The 21,292-nt window shown below is 44.7% G+C and overlaps 1 protein-coding gene and 1 long non-coding RNA gene across 2 annotated transcripts; one reads left to right on the forward strand and one right to left on the reverse strand.

Annotated features, from left to right (window-relative positions):
• The first annotated feature begins 542 nt into the window (after positions 1-542).
• LOC6532158 (protein unzipped) lies at positions 543-20,030 on the forward strand. The gene is made up of 5 exons (XM_002092898.3): positions 543-696; positions 1,140-1,213; positions 17,755-18,536; positions 18,594-18,943; positions 18,998-20,030. The coding sequence occupies exons 3-5, from the start codon at positions 17,783-17,785 to the stop codon at positions 19,403-19,405; spliced, it is 1,512 nt and encodes a 503-aa protein (XP_002092934.2). The 5' UTR covers positions 543-696; positions 1,140-1,213; positions 17,755-17,782; the 3' UTR covers positions 19,406-20,030.
• Positions 4,300-12,775, reverse strand: LOC120320963. The gene is made up of 2 exons (XR_005560484.2): positions 8,163-12,775; positions 4,300-8,108 (listed from the first exon to the last, which is right to left on the reverse strand). It is a non-coding gene; the product is annotated as an uncharacterized LOC120320963 (long non-coding RNA).
• Positions 20,031-21,292: the final 1,262 nt, after the last annotated feature.

Here is a 21,292-nt window from a genome sequence, read left to right on the forward strand (position 1 = left end):
ACTATCGATGCATCGATTCTATTTAGTTCATCACGCGGCCGCAGCAGCGCTTTGTGCTTACCGAGTTGTTAAGACACACATCCAAAGACAGAGGTTCTACGGATGGAGCGCATCCCGATATGGGCTCTCTGAAACATTTTTATCGCTTTTATTCAATAATTTTTGTTTTCGCACCAGATTTGACCTCAATCGGTAATGATTTCTGTTAAGATCGAAATCATCGCGGTTTCAAACCATGCGATATCGATTGTAATCGAGTATAGCCTGTAAAGATATTAGGATGGCTACGTCTAAATTGTGCAGAATTCAGGATAGTAGCTCTAAAATATTTCACCGGAAGTAATTTATTTGCATATTCGGTGTAACAAATATATATTTAGCAAATATAAATATTTAAAATAAGTAAAATGGTTGCAAGCTATGCCAGTCTACTTTTGACATGTCAGTGGACGTAGACGATTGCAAGCGTTGCCATCTGATATCATTCATCATTTAGTTGGACCGCACGGCATTAAGAAATACCCTAGCGCTTTTTCGTTTTTGGTGTTTTGCCGGGTCTGGCGTACTGTCCTCTCTTCGAATCAGTTCTTGGTAAAACCAAACTTCGATAAACCGTTGGGCATATGCGCGGATGTGCGGAGACTTACAGTTATTTTCGAATTTTTCGAGGAACGGTGAAGGTCCGCGCTTGAATCAGTAAGTTCAATTCCGAGTATCCCAGGCAAAAGTGAGTGCTTGGCGCCGCCAGTCGCTATTTAATTGACTCTCATAAAATATCTGGCGGGCTGCCGGCGAACTTTAGTTCTGGGGAAACGGACTATACAGTGAATGCAAGTACGAAGCAGAACGAAGTTCTTGAAATGAAGTGCGACTTCTGGCAGCGTTCCTGAGATGCGCGCAGCATCCTTGGCAATGACGTCATTCGCCTGCTGACCAGTTTCCCTGTGTTCGTGTGTGTGTGGTAGCGTGCGTATGCGTGTGTATGTGTCGAAATTAGAGCGCAATAGCGAATTCAATTTGCATTCACCGAAGAATTAACTGCAAGCGAACAGAATCGATTGTTGTTGTCGCGAGTGCGAGTGTTGTAGTTGCTAGTTTCGCAAGACTCTCACGTTTTGTCTATGGTTTCTCGTTTCCAGGATCCTAAGTGAGTGCCTCCGAATAGGATTCATTGGATGGCAAACTAACGTGCAGCCAGGAATTATCGATTCAGGTAAGCCATCGTTTCTCCTTGAAGCAACTGGGTCAGACAGCAATAATAATTGCACGTGCAGTTTCTCTTTTTCACTGAATTTTCGTGGTAAGGTGAGCCAGCCTATCTTCCCTAAATTATGCTAGCAAACCCGAGACTTTCCAGCTTTATGCTGATAATGAATTTTTAATGTGTGCGCGCTGATACTGCTAGTGAAAAAGAAAAACCATCCCACATAAATTAAAATGGACAAATCTTCAAAGGGCAGAGGGCCGCGGTCCTGCCGGTTCTGCTATTCCGCTTTTTTGGGAGGCTGTAAATAATGAAAGACCAGACAAGCGGCAGACAACAAGGTATGCCCGCTCCCAGAGGATCCCGAAACAACATAATCAAAGGCCTTTACTGCTCAAGTGGCGGATGGCTTGATGGCTGGATGGTTGGGCTGAAATCGGTTGGGGTCCGTCCGGAAACTCTGCCGCAGACAGTTTTCCTGGCCCGGAGTCCCGTGACAGAGCACGTTCGACCTAATAAGCATACGTAAGGGGTCGTTGAGCAAATGGGGACCGTGGTACATCGCATTTACGACTCGGCAGAGCTGTAAGTGCTTCCGGGCTCCCCCCGAGGGCATGAATCGATTTTCGATGTTAATCGAGTTGAACACCCCGCAAGCCGACTGTGCTTATGTCCTGCTCGAAAGGGAGTTTCACTGAGCTCAGACTTGAAAGCCCTTAAGTCAGTACCAAATTCGCCTGGCCAGGATCGAAAAGCAGATCTCTGATAAGCTCCCCAGCGAATATATGCGTTCTTTAATCTTATTCGATTTGCTCATTCGCGAGGTCCACTCGCAAAGCCCTCGACTCCACAGCCCGCCAAACCATCAAAACTTGTTTTATTTACACATTTTGATGCTTCTGCTTAGCATTTCTTATTCTCGGCGTTTACTTGTTTTCGCAAATTTACATATTTTTAGAATGATTTTGATGGCACTCAATTGTTGCCGTTCTTGCTGACTGCTAATGTTGTGTGATATCATCTCCAATCAACACTTTTGTGTTATTATATGGCGCTCCTGTGTACTAAACTTCTTGCTTAAATCACACCTCGTTTCTGCGATCTTAGTGACAGAATTTAATGTCTATTTGGGGACATGTGCAACTCATTCAAGAACACTTTCAACAGCTGAAAATATTTACGTTGCCTGGTAACATGATTGGATATTAAATACTCCGCGTTCGTCCCCTGAATATCTGACATTTCATAGCCTCCATAGCCCATTGGGGCCCCCATTGAAGCTTGGCGGGATTGAAATGGCGCCAAGTTGTCGTTCGCTCGGTTGACGCCTCCTCTCCGACCTCCTGCCCCTGGGTAGGAAACTTATTTGACGCCACACGCACACAGCTGAGCTGGAGGGCAAAGGACACCGGCACGAAAACAAATAAATGCTCGAGGAGCAGTCAAAAGGGAAAGGACGCGGGGCGGCAGCAATTGTCTGCGAAGGCAGCGAAAGCAGCGAAGGGGATAACGAAACCTTGGCTTGATATCAGGATTCAGGATATGAACAAAAGTTGGCAGTTAATTCGCTGCGAAGCCGTTGGCCGCATTGAGGTCTCTCTCGGATCCTGTTGAAGGTCGCAGGATTCGTGGGGACACGATGAGTCATTCGTTCTTCAGCGGTTAATGGCTCAAAAAGGAGAGCAGCAACTTGGGGGAGCGTCGTAAATTTCCCATTGCTAGCAGTTGTTGATTATGAAATTTTATTCGCCGCCCAATTAACTCGCGTCGAGCACGCGATGGCCCATATAGGCCTCCAAGTTCGCATAGATATATGCATAAAGACAAAAAGACCGATGTTGCTCAGTTGGGTTTCGGATTGCGGTAGGTTGGCTTCGATTCTCTTTGTTTGTTTGACGGAATGGTGCATTTAGGCCTGATGGTGGGAAGACCTCCAAACACTCCCAAAAATGAAAATCAATTCTCTTTGATGGACGTCAGACATGAGAGGTCGTGCACTCCGTCGACAGAAGGAAATGTTAGTGGTGCTGATTAGTTTCTAGTTTGTTGGGGTTGTCTTGGCAAAGGCATACAATGAAATGAGGGTTCAGTATATTGGATTCTATTTAATTTTTACTCCTGCAAAAGATTGGCACATTTTCAATTTATTTTGTTCATTTCTGGAATATTTAAGCGCTCGTCTTGAACCGCGGAGCCCACAATACATTAAACTTAATTGAAATATTTGCACACAAATTCTTGACTCCGTGGCGGCGTGTGATGTCATCATATCGAAGATTTATATGGGAACCTTGAATCGAATTCTGCTCCCATCCATCGGCTCCCGCGGTCATGACTCAGTTTCTCGTTGATTGATTTTCTATGCTCATTTTAAGCTATGTATGTAAAGTGAGTGAATCGCCTCCTTGTATGGCGTTTATTCTCCAACGTGATCTTGATTGGATTAAATTGATGGGTATTGGATTATGATTGAATTTACTTGAAGGTAGCACATTATTGCTAAATAATATCCGAATCGTTTGGCGCTGCATCACAGTATCCTGTATTCTAGATTTAAGTTTATTTTGTTGGATTCACTCATCACGATGATTTGGTGTCTGGGTGAATCACCTGAATGCCATTCGGGGTTTGAGGCTAACAGACAAACTAGAGCGGGTCGCAGTCTGCAGGACTTGACTTCTGAGCCGCCATGGGAGAGTTCCGTGAATGAATCACGTTCTGTGGGATTTCGTATTCTGGCTCAAGCTATTCCTACAGCCTGTCGAGTGCACGGGAACACGATGAGCGTGAGCGCCGCGCTGTGGAGGAGATTCAGGACTCAGTCCAAGAATGGGCACGAGGACGACGATGACGCGCAGAGACACTCACGCAAAAGGAAAAATGGGAAAGGCGATGGAAGCCTGTGAGCAACTAACAGCAGCTGCTTCTTCTTGTGGCATTGTCCTCTGCCGCCGAACCCATCCTTGCTGGCACCGGCACCACCGAGGGGTGGTTTGGCTCAGTTCTGCTCGGCGTCTGGCCCTGCTTACAGCATTACACGTTCCCAGGGCCCCTGCTCTTGTTGCCACTCGCAAATCGTGGCTTCTATTTTTCTATTTTTCGGGCAGTACATCCTGCAGACTGGCAGCCGGGGGGTTGGAAGTGGCATTCGCTTATTTTGTTATTTTATTATTTCGCTATTTCTGTCTCTATTCCGCATTTGTTGTGCTGTTTGGTGCTCGTGAGTCAAACTTTGAGTGAGATAGACCCTCGGATTGAGCAGAGTTCTTTGGCCCACAGTGGTGGCTGAAAAATTAAGTATGCAATTCCCTTATGCAAAATTCGAGGCTTCTTTCTTTTGCGCTATCGTTGTAGCAACCACCGATTGGGCTGCTCCATAGGAATTTTATCTGCATTTCCGGCATTGGGCTATATAGCGTGATTAACGGCTGGAAAACGACTGCCAATATTGGCGTTAGAGTTCTATACATTTTCCGGTTACAATAAAGTGCCGCAAGCATTATTTTCTGCGAAATTCGTAAACCGCACGTGCTCCGTTCCATATCCTGGATATGGTCTTGAAACGGCCGGCGAGCGGCGCCCACCGCCAATTATTTCACGTTTCTGTAAACAAACAAAGCAAACAAAGCGAGACACATAAAGTAAAAATTAATTTCCCCACACAAATGGTTATTTGGGCCGGTATTTCTCAACACCGAACCGGGCATTCTCCACGCTTATCCCACGTGCATCCTGCGGCGTTGATAATGTGAAAACCACCCCGTAAAGGACTCGTTTGCAGTGCATGCCCTTCGCCAGGACCCTTTGGCTCTTTGTTGTGATAAATTTCGAAATTGCCCACATTGTCGTTGGACTTATTGGCCGCGTTTCGAGGGCGGCTTGGTTCCTGACCCGCTCCTTGGCTTCCTGCCCACATACTTGTCACCCCTCAGACTCGCATCGGACCGGGGAAAAGTCACATGACTTGCATTCTGGCCGTTGGCATACTCGACACTCTCACACCTTCTAGAGCCAAGTCCTCTTCTAAAGTGGATTGCGTGCCTTTGAAACCGTTTGTTTGTTGTTACTCTGGAGGGCTAACGGGTTGGTTTAAAGCGCAAATAACTTTGCTTTAGAGTAATCTAACTCTTTGGGAGGCTAAGGCATAACCTATTCCTATTCCTTAAGTTTTCAATCAACCTTTGAAGAACCTTTGTTAGAAATTCCAGACCACAGAAGTAAAGTCCTTGTTCCCACCACTCTATGGCCCATTCAACCTGTCTCCCTCCGCCGCTATTACTTCCAGCATCGGCGACGAAGCCGCTTTGTGTGCGGCGCTGTGAAAAGACGTATTTCGGATGCGGAACTTTTCACTTTCCTTCGAGGGTGAATCCTGCCAGGAAGGCGCAAAGTAAAAAGCAGCCGAGAACCTGCAAGTTAACGCTAAATTTAAGATACACAAAAGCGCACAGCAGACTCCATCACGCCCGAAAAACTGCGGGCACAGCTGTTTGCAGTCAAATCCAACATTGTGAGCCTAAGGCAGGGATTGCGATGTGCCCTTTTTCCGTCATACGATATCGTGGGCCTCCCCGCCATCCATGCTGAATTGCAAGTTCGCCCAACAACAGTAGACTATTTCAGTTGTAGCCTCGGCCAAGGTGAGCCACCTTATTCGATTCCAGCTGCGGCAGCTGCTGACACGAGGTCAAAGTGAAGCTCCTCCAGAATATCCTGAGTGCACGCCTTACGAGACGAGTCCCCTCACAACCAAGATAGCATTGCTAAAAACCTTTGCTGGGTATTAGCGATAAGTGCTTGACAACAAATGCCAGTGACGGCACAACAAGGACGAAAATGTCCATACAACAATGGAAAATCAATAGACGGGCTCCAATGCCTGGCACTACGCAGTTTGAGTGGAGTGTCCCCGGCTGGCTTGTGTTGGCGCCATGTCATGTCAGCAAATGTCTCATGTTTGGGCTCCTGTCCTGGCACTTGACATGGTGTACTTGCTGCCGACCACGCTTTCGCCGCAAATTAAAAACAGGTTGTATACTTCCGCCAAAATTGCTACCGTAAAAGTCCGCTCCTTGACTTCCTTCCCTGGAATGGAGTTGCGCTGACCATACGAATTTTCCATATGGCTGGCCACCGAAAACTAGCCAGCTTTAGAAGGGTCCTGCCAAGTTTTTTCCTGGTAGTTGCCAGGGTTGCCAGTTAGCCCTATTGTAGTGGGCTGTTTGATTCTGGCTAATGGACTGGGTCACTGCAATTGTGTGTTATTGATTTATGGAAGGCACTTTATACGAGCTGATTGAGTTCGTGGTTGGGCTGTGGTTGAAATCAGAATGTGGACTTCTAAGCTCCCACTATGGGATTCTCGAGTCCTCAACTGCCCCCCGAAATTCCGCACAGCTCAGCCTGAATGGTCAACCACTTCAGAGTGGGGAATTTGTATTGTGTGTGGTGTGCCACATTTCTAAGCGTCTGCTGTTGACATTTGCATGGGTCGTTCAAAATTTTAGCAGAAGCTGGATATTCACACACACAAATGTCAGCTCCAATTAAAATGCCGTTTGTCTGTTTGTCCGCTCTGAACGTCGAGTGCACCGTAATATTGGACTTCCTCTGGCCTCCCCCGATCAGTTCAAGCAAAAAGGTATGGCGCCAACCAATCGAGATAAGAATCTGCATCTCTGCGCGGGCGTATCTCACATCTGTAATTACAGGCAGTCAAGACAAATTAGCGACACTCGAGGTTGGGTCGCCTAATTGGAAAACATTTCTTCAAAGACCATTGAGGGGTCTCTGTGGATATTAAGGTGCGGCCGCCTGTGGTTGGGATACACCGTGATCAGTGGGAAGCGGGAACGGGCTGACCTCAAAAGTTATGAATTTTTCACACCTGGAATGGCCTGCTTGATGGCACACAGTTGACGGCCAGCGGACTCGTCGCTTTCCACGTTAGCCTGCAAAACAACGGAATTTAATGGCCTGGCCATAAAATGCCCGCGGTTTCATAATTAATTAGCAAATTTATTTTACGATCCTGCAGCTTGATGGCTATATTCATTCATTAGTGTATGAGACGGGACGCAAATTAGCTGATGTAAAACAGCACGTTCCAATATCGATTAGCGAACGAAGCGATATGGCCAGGTAAAATGTTGCCGAGTTCGCTTTAAGCTTAGGGCTTCTAATCCGTGACCACATCCTCCTAACTGGCATGCATCGTTGCTCGAGCGCTCAATTGTATTTCCCGCTCATAAGCCTCCGTTTCCTCTGGCGGCCTCTTTGTTCTAGCGGATTTTCGGAATTGGCCTCCTCAGTGGCCGCTCTGCCCCACGTGCAGTGAAGATTACGCTTGTTGACTTTAAGCGGGCAGCTAGCTGAACGCGGCAAACTGGTTTACTTTTACCACACATATGCCACACTGGCAGACTTTGCAATTAGCCTGGCTCAAGTCGTGGCTAACGGTACCCCATTTTCCTCCGTCTCGCCCGGCTCTTGGAGTTCATAACTATCAGTTTGTTGTGCCCAGATACTTAATCGCATCGGGCTCGTGAGATTTAGCGTCGATAGTGTCGGCTCAAGTGATGGATTACCATGTGCAAGCAGCTTTGGCCTCCTCAGTGTATAAACTGGTTAGAATACGTATTCCACAAAGTCGGCGGGAAAGTGATAGGGATTGTAAGATTAGATCAGTGGAACTCGTAAAATTAGAATGTTTTTTTCAATGAAAAGTGTAATTTCAGCTGGGCTTCAGTAAAGCCAATTACTCGCACTATTTGTCTGTTGTTCAATCCATCTAAGGATCTATATCTGCGGCTCCATATAGGACTGATATGTCCAAGTGAAATGTGCGTTGTCGGTCTGTAGCTTACATAACAGGAGCGGTCCATTAGACAGGACGACGACAGGCCTAAAACGACTTCATTACCATCAATCTTAATTAAAAAACATTGGAGCTGCTTACAAATTCGCTGAGAGGAGGCCCTACCGCCGCTCCAAACCCCTCCGCGGTGCCCGCGATGATTTGCGATCCCCCACCGGCCGAGGCTGCGCCACAACTTAAGTGGCCAGAGTTATGAGACGCATAGCTGCCCGGCAAGCTGGGAACAAGTCGCAGATAGAGACATGCCCATAAAGTAGCTGCGATTCCAGCACTTGCATCTCTATCTGCAGCGGGATATCTGTATCTGCTCGCAGCGCAGTTCGCCGTTTACAGTTCTGTATTTGCATCTCCGCTCAGCTTTCCCAGCCTTTCTTGTTCGTTTCTGTGGCGTTTTGTGTCGAGCAAATTGTGGGCAATCATTGTCAATTTACAGTGCACATACAGAATGACTTGGTGCCTGTACTTGGCGGACAGTGGAAATTGGTAAGCAGTGCGCCCTCGGGAGCATAAACCCTGCTGCTGGCCCCTGAGCGTCGTTTGTGCCAGCCAGTCTCCACTGCACCCGCATGCCTGTCGGCCTCTCAACAACTCACCAGTGCACCTTGAACTACAAGCAGTGGCGACGTCTCCGTCGACGGTTACTACTGCCAGAACATGCAGAGAAAAGAATGATGGCCAAAAGGCCACGATATTTTACAAAATGCAGTTTCAGTTCGGGGGAGCAGCACCAGTACTCTTAACATATATGTGTAAATAATTTGCACTTTTCTGGTTACCAAACAAGTTACATAAAACAATCATTACATTTTTTTTTCGGTGTGGGATGACGACTTCAAGCTTTACACCGTAGACAAACGCTTTCCTCTTTCTGTGGGACACTTATCCGAGCTGTGAGATCAGCCTGGGTTTTCGTGGCTCCGGGGGTCGTTTGCTTTATTTACCTTGTCTGAGAATTGGCGAGCCTGCCTCTCACTTCTTTCTCCTCACTACTTAGTTCCAGTTTTTTATTTATATTTTTTGTAGTATATTGTTGGGTAAAATTTGTATTTTTAGTGCGTCTGCCATTCGGGGTTTGTTTATTCGTGCGCGTTTTCAGCTCATCCGTCGCTACAAGCTTTATTGCTTTCATTTATTGCCATTTGCATTTATTTATTTTTCGTGCAAAAATAATTCGAATTAGTGAATACAGTTTTTGCTGGTTCTCTAAAAAGGAGAATTCAGACACTCTTTTGCCTTGCAGTTGGTTACGTGAGTGCGGCTCTACGTCTCAATAAAGACAATGGCTTAAGTGCTTTCCATTTTTCTCGGCTCTGACCTACTGGAAACAACTAGAGTGCGTGGATTCTTCACTTTGTGGAGAAGGTTGTCAGTGCGAGCATGGGGAACACCGCTTATCGCGTTTAACGCCCCGTATCACCGTACAGTACACCCTCCGACGCACGACTTCGACCGCAAGAACAACAACGACCCACTTCACCCACGCAGTGCAGAAGCACGGCTTTCCAGTGGAGGAGCAGTTACAGGTCATTAGGTGCTCGCTCGCATACATGGAACGTTGTCAAACGATGTCATCAGCAATAGATGCCAAACATGGAGCGTCGGCAATTTCATTTCATTTAATGTTTAATGTCAAGTGTCTGACACACATTTTTTGCTCCCGCTACCCAGGCTCTAGTATCTCGCATCTCGCAGATCATCGGCGATGATGGCTGGCAAACCTTAATTAGAAATGCAGTGACTTCACCCGAACTGAATTATATAATTACCCGCGCTGGAATTCTGCCGCTGCAGGAAGGAACTGGGAGTGGAATGATAATTGGAATTCGCCAATTAAAACAGGTGCGGTCGAAGGATTCCACTGTAGTGCCTTCTGAACAGGAGCATCACCTGCAGTGCATTCATGGTCGAAGTCGGCATGACACTGCCACTTCCATTGCTTTCATGTTTGTGCTACTCGTGCTCTACATTGTCGTGCTTTCATTGTTTAACAAAATGGTATAACAAATTGCTTTTACTTCGTTTGGGTCAGCATTCCATTTGCATTCTTTTGCAACTGTGGACGTTAGAAGTGATTTTTGATCAGCAGAGCAGATAATAGCATAAGCTATACATTGCATTTTCCAATGTGAGTAGAAGAAAACCGTTTGGGAGTGAGTTTATATACAGGCCAACTTTAGGCATAACATGGATTAGTAACTGCTGACCTCATCGACGGAAGCGCAGTGAACAAACCAGAACAGAAAACAGAGACGCACATTAGACTAACTGCGAACGCGAACTACTATAAATTGCTAGAAATTGAAAGTGACACTGAGTATCGCACGAGCTTAAATTTGCTGCAAATGGAAACATTCTTTTATCATAACAAATTGCGGGGTATTTGGGGCAGAGCCCCCTTTCAAATTAGTCGAACAGAGTAGCGTACAAATTGAATATATTAAGCGGTCGGGTAAAATGTTGAGACACACAGAACTGAAACAAAAGAATACTGGTACTAAAGAAGGGAGGAAAGGCCTTATTTTCTAGAGTAAACATAACGATGGTCGGAAGGGTCAAAGTTCAAATTGCCAGTTAATTACCGTCTGTAACGGGGAAGCCCGTTGGAGGTTGACGCAAAAGGATCAAATAACAAATGAGCGTTTGGGACAAAATGAGTTTGCGGCGACCCTTGCAAGTGACAAATATGGAAACTTCCAACTAAGTTCACTACAAATTCTTTGAAGGCTGAAACACGCGGCTCAAAAGACGAGGGACATTGGGAAGACTAGGGTTTTGTTAATAGCACTTGTGTCCATCAAATTGAAGGCATCACGTCACCACTGGGCGTATGAGCAATGTTCGACTATAATTGATGGACTGTCAAAACTTACTGCCAAGCGCTCAATAAACACTCGAAGATGGTGCTCACAAGCCACGAAGGCCGGCCCGGAATCGATGGCCAAGTTCTAGCGCTGCGATATGTACATATGTATGTATGTAATGAGTGCAGCACGCGACGCGGCATCTAGGCCGCATCAGGCATTCACTTATGCATTGCATCCAAGTCCATCTGCGTTTCCCTGTCGTCTGCGATGTGCGTAACCCGAGCCTCTCCGCCTGTCAGTGAGGTGCTAATGGAGCCCTGGCAATGAATCGCGGCGTGCCGACGCGGCATGCTGCGTTTCTCTGCTCCACTGATCCCGCTCTCGGCCACGGGAGTACCATGGAAGTACAGTTAGATGGTGTGTTTGCCGCAACCGCGGTTATGACTTACAAGACTTACCACGTCTAATAAGGGAGCTGGGACGGCGGGAGCTTCTTTAACCACTTCCCTCGACCACCACGGAGTATTGTTGTTTTGGTATTAATCTGGGATCTGTGTTTTCCAGGCATCTGGAAAAGCTTATGTGGTTGCTTTTGAGAAAAACGCTTTCGAAGCGCAGATTCAAGACAAAGGGAGGCGGGAATTTCACGTGATCAGAAAATCATCATTCGGAAGCTGTGCAGTAAAACTTGTTTTTGTTTTCAATCTTTCCGCGTCTAGATCTACATCACGTACATTATTTATTCCCTATATAGCCCCATTTCAATATTTAATTACATATCTAATCTGCAAAATAAATGGCTCTTATATAGCTGTTAATAGATGAACCCAACAAAAGCGCCGCAGTCCCCAAGGTCTGAGCAAAAGCTGCCATGACGTGTTTGCCATCTAAAATTGAACAACAGATAAACCTCGCTCACGCAATTCGTATAGGGGAATTAAAATGCAAAAAAAACAATACTATGGTACATACATAACCAGTAGAATATACATTGTTTGCGGCAATTAGGCTCTTTTGGCTCAGTTTCTTAGCTTATGAATTAATGCTGACAGATGATATTTTCATAGTAGCTTTCGACTTGAATCAAGAAATGTGTATCTGCACATATTGCGCAATGGCTAGATCAGATTTTTTGAAGAACACCCCATGTGGCCTTGGCGTTAAATCCAATTTATATATGTTGGACTCCAGAGTTTGATTTACTTCAGAACGAATGGCTCAGAATAGGCATAGCTTTAGATTGATTCCTCTCTACTGGCTTCGTAAAATCGGAGTCCAGTCCAAAAACCAGTTCAAACTTACCTTTTTGTTTTTCATACGTTTTTGGCGGCATCAGTTTAGGAGCAGCACGTGGCTCGATGGCTCAAGAACGCTACACTGGTACCGGTTTTGCCTTGTTTTTGGCCGTACAGTGCTTCGATGATGACGTAGTCCCAGAGCGCTCGAAACACATATGGCTCCCTCTCCAACGGCCCATGACCAATTTCGGAGGAACGCAATCTGCGAGAGGTCAATGGGATTCCCATCGAGGGGAAAAATGGTTCAAAAACCAACTACAGAATCCAAAGTACACCATCAGCGTGGCGAAATGTCTTTTGTCGGAAGCCTCCAAGGAAAATGGCGTATTACATTATTGAATTCAATTAGTGTGTCTTCAAGAGCTTTGAGTGCTTTTGTATAGGGCCCTTACTTTTCGTGCATAATTAAAAAGCAATTATAACGAAGTATTGTCAGATGTTCGGTCTTGCACGTATCGTTGGGAAATGGTTGAGGAACATTCAACTAAATGCAAAGAAAACCTCCAATGATCCAAAGTGACCAAAACGGTTGGTTTTTTATTCGGTTCCCATTACATTTTGATGCATTTGGCATTCCATATTTGGACCACTATTTCGAATGTTGTGATAAAAAATACTAATTATTATTTATTGAAAGAAACAGAAAAACGATTTTCGCCCAAATTTCAATATTTACGATTGGTATTTTCGGAATAATTTCGCTGAAAATGGTCATAAAGCGAAAAGAATTACAGTTTTTTACTCCTAATTACCAATCCTAACCAAACAAATCACTTTTTGACCAACTTTGTTAAAATAATTTTTAGCCATTTTTTTTCATATTTTGTAAGGGGTAACATCATCAAAAATTGCAAAAAATGTGAAAAAAAAGAATTTTTTTTGAAAACACAGTTCGATTGGAATTTTAATTACGAACTCAACGAGGTATGGCATTCCATATTTGGACCACTATTTTGAATGCTGTGATAAAAATACTGATAATTATTTACTCAAAAAAACAGAAAAACGATTTTCGCCCAAATTTCAATGTTTTCGTTTGGTATTTTCGGTATAATTTGGCTGAAAATGGTCATAAAGCGAAAAGAATTACAGTTTTTTACTCCTAAAATATTGAAATTTGGGCGGAAATGGTTTTTCTGTTTTTTTGGTACGCTTAATTTTCTTGAATGGCACTGAAATTAAAATTAATGACAATTTCATAAGGCATTACAAATTAATTAATTAGCCGCTCGTTTGTTTGCTTAATAGGCCTTTAATTAAAGATTTTCCACTTCACTCCAACATTCCGAAATGTTTATTTAATAAAATCTAGTTAATATGCGTTTATATTTGTATATATTTTTGTATGAGAACGGGTTTAATTTGAAGTGGAAATTTATGAGCTCGAAATTTGCATTGAATACTAAATAACTTTGGTAATTTAAACCGAAGCAAGCATAAACTAGTTTGAAATGAATAACGAACTAGCTCTCAGTTTTGGGCTAAATCGAGTTTTCCATCACTTTAAAGGTAATGAAAATAGTGAGGCAATCAGGGTGGTCCGCACCGCAATCAGTCTCCCTGAACGGCGGCTAGCCAGGTGGCAATTTGTGGATTTCCCCCTTCGACTTTTAAAACTGTTAACTTAACTGTTTGCTTGGGCCCCCCATCAAACACGGCGATCGATTGATCCATTAAATTAATTGAGTGTAGTGGAATCGCTTGGCAAACAATGTACATTTTAAGCGACGCAGGGCAGCCGTTGAGATGGGGCACACACGTTGTCCATTGTCACGTGCCTCGTGCAGACTGCATTCAATTTCATGGGCTCACTCATCATGGGCCGCCGGTAGCCGGCCAACCTGAGCGGACTGCTCCAGACGCCCTAATTGATGCAACATGCAAATGGGTCTGCCAGGTTGCAAGTGGGGGGAGCGGGGTGTGAAAACTTTGGGCCAGACTTGCGCCATTCGAGAGCTCTGTCGCAGCTGGGCAAACACCGGAGGTGCTCGACATGGGCACGGGATGGGGTCAGTGGAATGAATCTGTGACGTCGGAGCTTTAAAATTTATTTGTATGTATTCATATATATACATATATATATATATATATACTTGACATGTAACGAAGCGTTTTGGGCTCAGCTTGTGATATAAGTGCAGGACTGATGGCCTTTGGGCATTTGAAATGAATACATTAAGGATTTTAAATCAGATCCTCGTAAACCCCTATTGTAGTCGCCAACCAGCGAACGCGTTGTTCGAAAAAATCTAGGCCTTATGATCAGGCTTTTAAGGCACGTGTTTTTCCGTTTACCTCTTATTGCTTTTGAGCCGGGCACTTTAATTAAGTTAACAACTGTTTTTGTAATGCTGCGCTTGCAGCTAGAAACAGCAGAATAGTAATTTCCCTCTGTTTTTCGCGTTGGTTTCTTTTCGGACTTGAAAAAGACCGACCGGCGAAACCAGCCGTTGGGTCTGTTACCGGGTTTTGGTCGTGCTTCGCTGGTTAACTGCTTTGCTTCGCTGCTTGAAATGGCTTGAAAGCCACGAGCAGCGGGAGGGGAAGCGGGGAAGGCTCGGACTCTCGAAAGCGTGGGAGGCTAAGGGTATAGTGTCACCTGTTGCCAGATAGCCAGCAAATTACAATAACGAACGGGCAATTATATATACATATATAAGTCAGATATTACTTGAGCGGATACCTGACCCGCTCAGATCGTTCAGATTGCATATGAGTTTTTCAAAGTTTCAATCGCATTGAGGCATTTGAGGAAAGACGCGAAAGCGGCACGCAAACTGAACCGTCAATTAAGTCACCTGAAAAATTGAACACCAGTTATTGAGAAATAGCTTTAGCTAGGATTGCGGATAAGCATTTCATGCAATCGTTGAGTACTTTCAAACCGGAGCAAGGCAGTTATTCAATCGGCGTTTAATTGAAGAGTAAAAAGTGAGGGCATTGGATGGATAGCTGTATAAGCTGTAAGTGTTATAGGCATTGCTAACTATCACCGACTTATAAGTAATTGCTTAATCAATATGAAGGAAATGCTTTTAATTGATTTTGTGAGCAATTACCACAATTGGAAACTAAATTCCACTAGACTGACTTACTGTTCGGTCAGGCCATTTCATTCAACATTTTTCCCAATTGCCGAAGAAGTTGACCGATGAACTGAAAACAATTGCTCGCTAATTCTATTAATTAAGGTACCCCATTGAAAGCTGTGATTTATTGCGTACTCATTTTTCCAGCCCCAAACCCCAAGCTTTCATAGCAAGTACTTCCAAATCTGAAAATCTGCCTTGCTTTCAGTCCACTTATTTATAGCTACATTCCCATGCTAGTTTGGCGGCAACATCACGTTCGGATGGTGCCGGGAAGAGTTTGTTGGCCATTACTGGCTTTAATGGATTTCTAATTATTTTTGTTTGCAAATATTTCAAGGCGATGCCAAGAGCACTGAACCCCTGCTCTTTAAGCGCTAGCCAACTAACCGACGAAGTGAGAAATCAAGTGTTGAAACGCCCGGACGCCGGATCATTGTAATGTCAAAGTCATAATGCACAATGCCCAATTGAGTTGATTGAAGCGCGGGTCGGGCCCTCATATAGTAATGGGAATCAGAATGCGAATGGGGATGGGAGTGGTTGGTGCGGCTGCGGCAAGAACAGCGACTATAATTCAAAACAACTAGCTGCATCAATTGGCTGCAACCCAATGTCGTGTTGCACAGGCACGAGCAACCGCACCAACTTGTTGCAACTTTCTCAACCACGCGAGGGTCAGAGTCAAAGTTCAATAAAATCCAATTAAACTGCCTCAGGCTACCCATGCCCCTGCCCCTGCCCTGCCCCTCCCCCTTTCCCTACGCTGCTGCAGAACCCGCAGACCTTTCACCGGACCCTGTTGCTCGTAAATCTTAATAAGCTAACCTGCAGAGGAAACTGGCAACTCGCAAGCCTAAGAGAATGTTGCAAGCCATGTGATTTAATATACAGCCACGTGAACTTCTCCTGGCTTGTGTGTTCCGGACTCCCGACTCCTCCTCCATAAGCCATGGGCAGATCAGATTCCGCCGCCCGATTTCCGCACTGCCTGAGCGCTCAATTGAATTAATGTAGGGTGTCGGCTGGCGGGGGGCTTCGGCATTGTGCAACTATGCTGGACCTTAATAAATAATTTTCTGCGATGCCTTCGCCAATTTGCCCGGTCTTCGCCTCGGCTATTTTTAGCATTTTAATTGCATGCGCAAAAACGGGCCAACAATGCGGTCGGTGACCAGAGGTCAATATGCCTCGAAATGTGAATATCCATAAGTTGCTGCTTGCTGCCTCCGGTCGCAACCCGCGACGTTTTTATGACGGTTGCTTCCGGCGATGGCCGAAGGAATGCCAGTGTTCCGCAAGTGCCCCAAGTGGCAAGTGGTGCGTCACAGCAGAATCATTTAACTGCCTAAACTGGTTACTCACTGGGAGCACTGGGAGCATAGGTGCAGCCGGAAGGAACGGAAGCTGAGCATTTCCTCCTATCAGGATGGTGCTGTGTTGTCAATGTAAGCTCTTGCGCCTCTACTCACAAGTTGTCTGAGCAATGAAGCCGCGCTGCGGAACACAAAGCCGAGACCAAGCTATTCCCATCTGTGGCTGCTCATGTATTATTTAAATTTTGACCCAGCCCACTTAAACTCCCGGCACTCGAAAGTTACTTGGCCCCGGCGAGCGTAATGTCATCCCCTCGTTGAGTTTGGCTTCTGAAACATATCACAATAACACATCATTTGTCAAGGCAACAAATGATGTTGCATGTAACCTTATCATCTCATATCCGCTGCAGACGCTTACGTTACGGTTTGGCAGGGAAGGGTCAGCATGGGTGAGCAGCTGAAAGCCGGCCACCTAGGGGCAAATGCTCTGAGTTCGTTTATAAGAGCCACCTCGGTTGAAAACAAGGACAGCACATTACAATGGGGCACTAGACGAAGACAAACTGTACTCTTGCTGCCGTAAATGTGTATTGCACTCGTCCCCACATGACCAGTGTGTCCGTGTCCTGAACACAATGCTTGCTAATGAACAAACATGGCGACCAGTCACTTCCGCTGCAGCAAACGTTTCGTCCTGCGCTCCTCTTCGCCATAAATTCAATTATAAAGTTACGTATACGGCGTGTGTCCGCACGAAAGTTGGGCCAACAAGCGACAAATTTATTGGGAATCCTATCCATAGGGACAACATGCAGACGTATAGCATGTTACCCCTTCTTCTGCTCACAATTGACAGCTCAGTGCTGGGTTCGGCGACATTGATGCCGCTAATGGGAGCAGCGGTGGAGTTGTTTGGCGCAGATTCCTCCACTAGACAAATAACATCAGTCTGCATATTTCCCTTTAAACTTTGATCAAATGTTTGCTTTTCGGACAAGGCGACCATGTGAACTTCCGTCATGTCTGGCTGTTAACAACCATTTGGGCAAGTTGACGCAGTAAACAAAAAGCACATAGTTTGAAGTTTTGATAGGGAGAATCCAATGTACTATTTGCAGATTAATAAATCATTTTTAATTATTTTTCCTTGCTTTTATTTTTAGATCCCACCTCTTTTGGGCACAAACTGGAATGACAAAATTCAGAGTCCAATCACAACGAAGTACAATTGACAGAATGGCATCAACTAGTTGTTTTATCGGTCTAGGCTGCTTTCTGGTCCTTATTCAAACTCTAGCTCCAGCAAAGGCTGCGGAGCACTCAGTGTTCACCCACAAAAACGCATCATCGGTCTTGGGTCAATTGGTTACCTCGAGCACCCTTGTATGGGAGAGCTATGAACCCAAGGATGCCACACAGCTGCAGTTCGCCGTTGAAGGCGGAAAGTACGTTACTGAGGATGAGCATTACCCCATGTACGTATGCCGTGTGCCAATCGATGGCATCCAAGTGTCCGGCCACACCGAGAAAATCCTTCAGAGACACGTCTGCCTTGCGGCCCACTATAAGCACGGAAAGTACGACAACTTCGATGTCTTGATGAACAAGGGTCACCTGGGGAAGGTTGGCTGGCGTCATTGGCGTAAGTTCGATGCTGGTGTTCCTGTGGGTGCCATACGCATTGGAGATGACTCCTACATTGGTCGCCATCGGGCCCCAAGTCAACCGAATAAGGACGGCGTTGTCACCCACTGGGGCGCAGACTTTAATCTCGGCCACTTGGAGCCGGTGGGTCTGGGAAAAATCAGGGTCATTGAAGCCGAACGTGAGAAGTACTACGACGATGGCGAGGTTCTAGTCGAGACAGAGCCTTTCCGGTACGAGCTCAGGGACATCAAACTGGATCGCTTGCGCACTGATATTCAAGAGAATATGACTGAACTGGGTAAGTTCAATCAAATATAATTGGTTAGCTTTTTAATAACATAAACTCTTTTCGTAGTTACTAGGAGGCTTGAAAATCTGGAAGATAAATATAGCACTGTGGAGACCATTCTAAGCTATACCTTCAACTATAATCAATATTGGGGATCCCATGAGGGTGTTGCTCGGGGGCTGCCCACAAAAATATTCGAAAAAGATGAAGCCGTCCCGGCTGAAATCAATTGGGCCTTAAAACACACCGAGAAGCGATCGGAAAACAAGGCAGTCCACACGAAACTCTGGCCTGGAACAGCAATTAATGTTACGCTACGTGGTAACTATGTGACCCTGGAGGCGCCGTACAGTGGCAAGCTCTTTGCTTTCTATTACGGAAGCGAAGAAAGCGTTTCCCGTAAGATCAGCGCAGAGGTAAGTGCTTCGAGCTCTTTGCAAAGTCAAGTTCTAATGTATTTCAACCTACAGGTGCGTAAGAGCTACTTAAAGGAGGTAAAGCTGGAGTTCAGCCCCGTCTACTGGATTGAGAACGGTACTCTGGTGCCCACAACGACCACCACAACGACCACGTCCACATCGACCACGACACATGCCACAACAACCAGCACCAAGGAGCCGACGCCCATAAACGAGCCCCCGCTGGTCCATATGAAGGACAATGGAGTGCAGCATTCAGGTCCCGATACGCTGGAGAAGACTTTGCACGACTCACCGTCCAGCAACGAGTTAAATTCGCACGAGGCTCCAGAGAACATGTCCTCCAACCCGGCCAAGGATGTGGCACTGGCAGGGTTCGGAGTTAACGGAGCGGGGTCAACATTTATTGCGGGGTCGACTTCATTGACGCTACTTTTAACACTTTTTTTGAGTCTGTAGATGAAATTGAGCTCTGGACTTAGTATAGCGTTTAATTGTTGTTGTTGTACCTGTTGTACCCGTCTTTGAGAGCGTCAGAGAGATGAAATAAGCAGATAGACATTGTAGGCATATATAAACCCCAAGAAGCGGGAAAATTGGTGTGAAATTTGGTGTGAAAACGGAAAGCAAAAGTCGATATTTTTTATACTTGTCCCAAGGCTTCTTCTATAACACGCATGCAAGCGAAAAGAATTTAAATGATCACGAAAATAAACGTAATACATTCCTAAACAGAACCCCTTACAAGCGGAAATAAATCAAAAGTATGAATAAAAATAAATATATCCATATTTTTATCTAGAAATATTTTACAAGTTTTTTTATTTGCAATGATTTAAATCGCTTCTCATTTTTGTAGTTAGTAAGCAGCATTAATAGCAAGTAGAGAAAATACTAAACTTGAATTGACATTTGTTTAGGGATGATATTATAAATCGCGCTCTCTAAAATGATGTACGTATACATGTATGTCTAATATGTAAACCTATGTATAACATAAGAACGAGTATGTATGCTATTTTTTAAGTCAACCACTCCAAATATGTAAAATAGAAACTTTTTATTTGAACACTTTGATTTTAAATATGATTTGCGTTTATTTAAGGCTAATCTCTATCAGAATCGATTTGACTTCAATTCAAACTTCATAAAAGAAACAATGAATCTATAATTTCGTATAAAATAAATAAAAGGCTTGTAAATGAAAATCGAAACAAAATTGGTTTCCTTATACACCAAAATTAAATTTTATTTTTTCCTTGAAAATCAATTATTCACAAACAAATATTATACTACGCTGATTGAATGCTGTCAATTCAATACAGTTAAGGATAAGTTTGTTACACTTTAGTCCTTAACTTTCTAACGACCAATTTATATATCTTTACAATCAAACGAGTAGCTCAATCGGGTTTCGAGACAATACTTTATTAAAGTCTCATTAAGCTCATGAAATATTCAGCGCACAATACTTCTATCATCATCAATACATCCGAATTCGCTCTTTGAGCAACACCTGCGCCTACCTTTTCAGCGTAATTTTACTGACATTGAAATATTAGCTGCCACCTGAAAAATAAGCGAACGCGAGAGTGAATTAATTAACTAAAATGAGACATTACTCTACTCAAACCTATAGGTTTAAATAACCTATTCGCATATTGAATTTGCCATGCAGTCTGGCTTTCGTGTACAATGCAAAGCACGTTGTGTTAACTGCTCTGGTAGTGTTATATATTCACAGCTTCTTTCGCTCGTTCTGCGCTGTTGGAGACTAGTTCCCAAAAGCAGTTTGATAGCAAGCTGGCAAAAAGCTGTTTCGCATTAGAATCCCATGTATTGTTATGCGAGTGATATTTTTAAAGCGTGACCACCACATGATGGCTATCAAACGGGTTTTGATCCGGATGGCAGGGCAATTGAACTGTATCATTGCTTAGGGGGCGTCGGTACCACTGAAGGGAAGTTCAACTCAGTAGTCCATCTTTCTACTTATTTGGGCTTTTTGCAATATAGCCAAAATCATTGTGCGATAATTTAATGATATACCAACAGAAATGTGGGGGAGCTCAGTCCGCTTGAACCCAGAACTAGGGATGCCAACATGTTAACCAACTCATCCTCGACTGTTGCTCTGGTCTGCTGACCAAATTTGATATGCATGGATTGCTTGAAACAAACGCCGCCAGTACCGCAGGCTCCAACCTCTCCAACCTCTGTTGCAGTGCGCTGACAAGTTTTTCTGCCAGCCGTCTGTATCGACGTGCAATCTGCTACATCCGGCGCTCCATCCACCATCGACCATCCACCATTCGCTGTACGAGTATATCCTACTTTTGGGCGTGA

Source organism: Drosophila yakuba, chromosome 2R (genome assembly GCF_016746365.2).
Source record: "Drosophila yakuba strain Tai18E2 chromosome 2R, Prin_Dyak_Tai18E2_2.1, whole genome shotgun sequence".
NCBI lineage: Eukaryota > Metazoa > Arthropoda > Insecta > Diptera > Drosophilidae > Drosophila > Drosophila yakuba.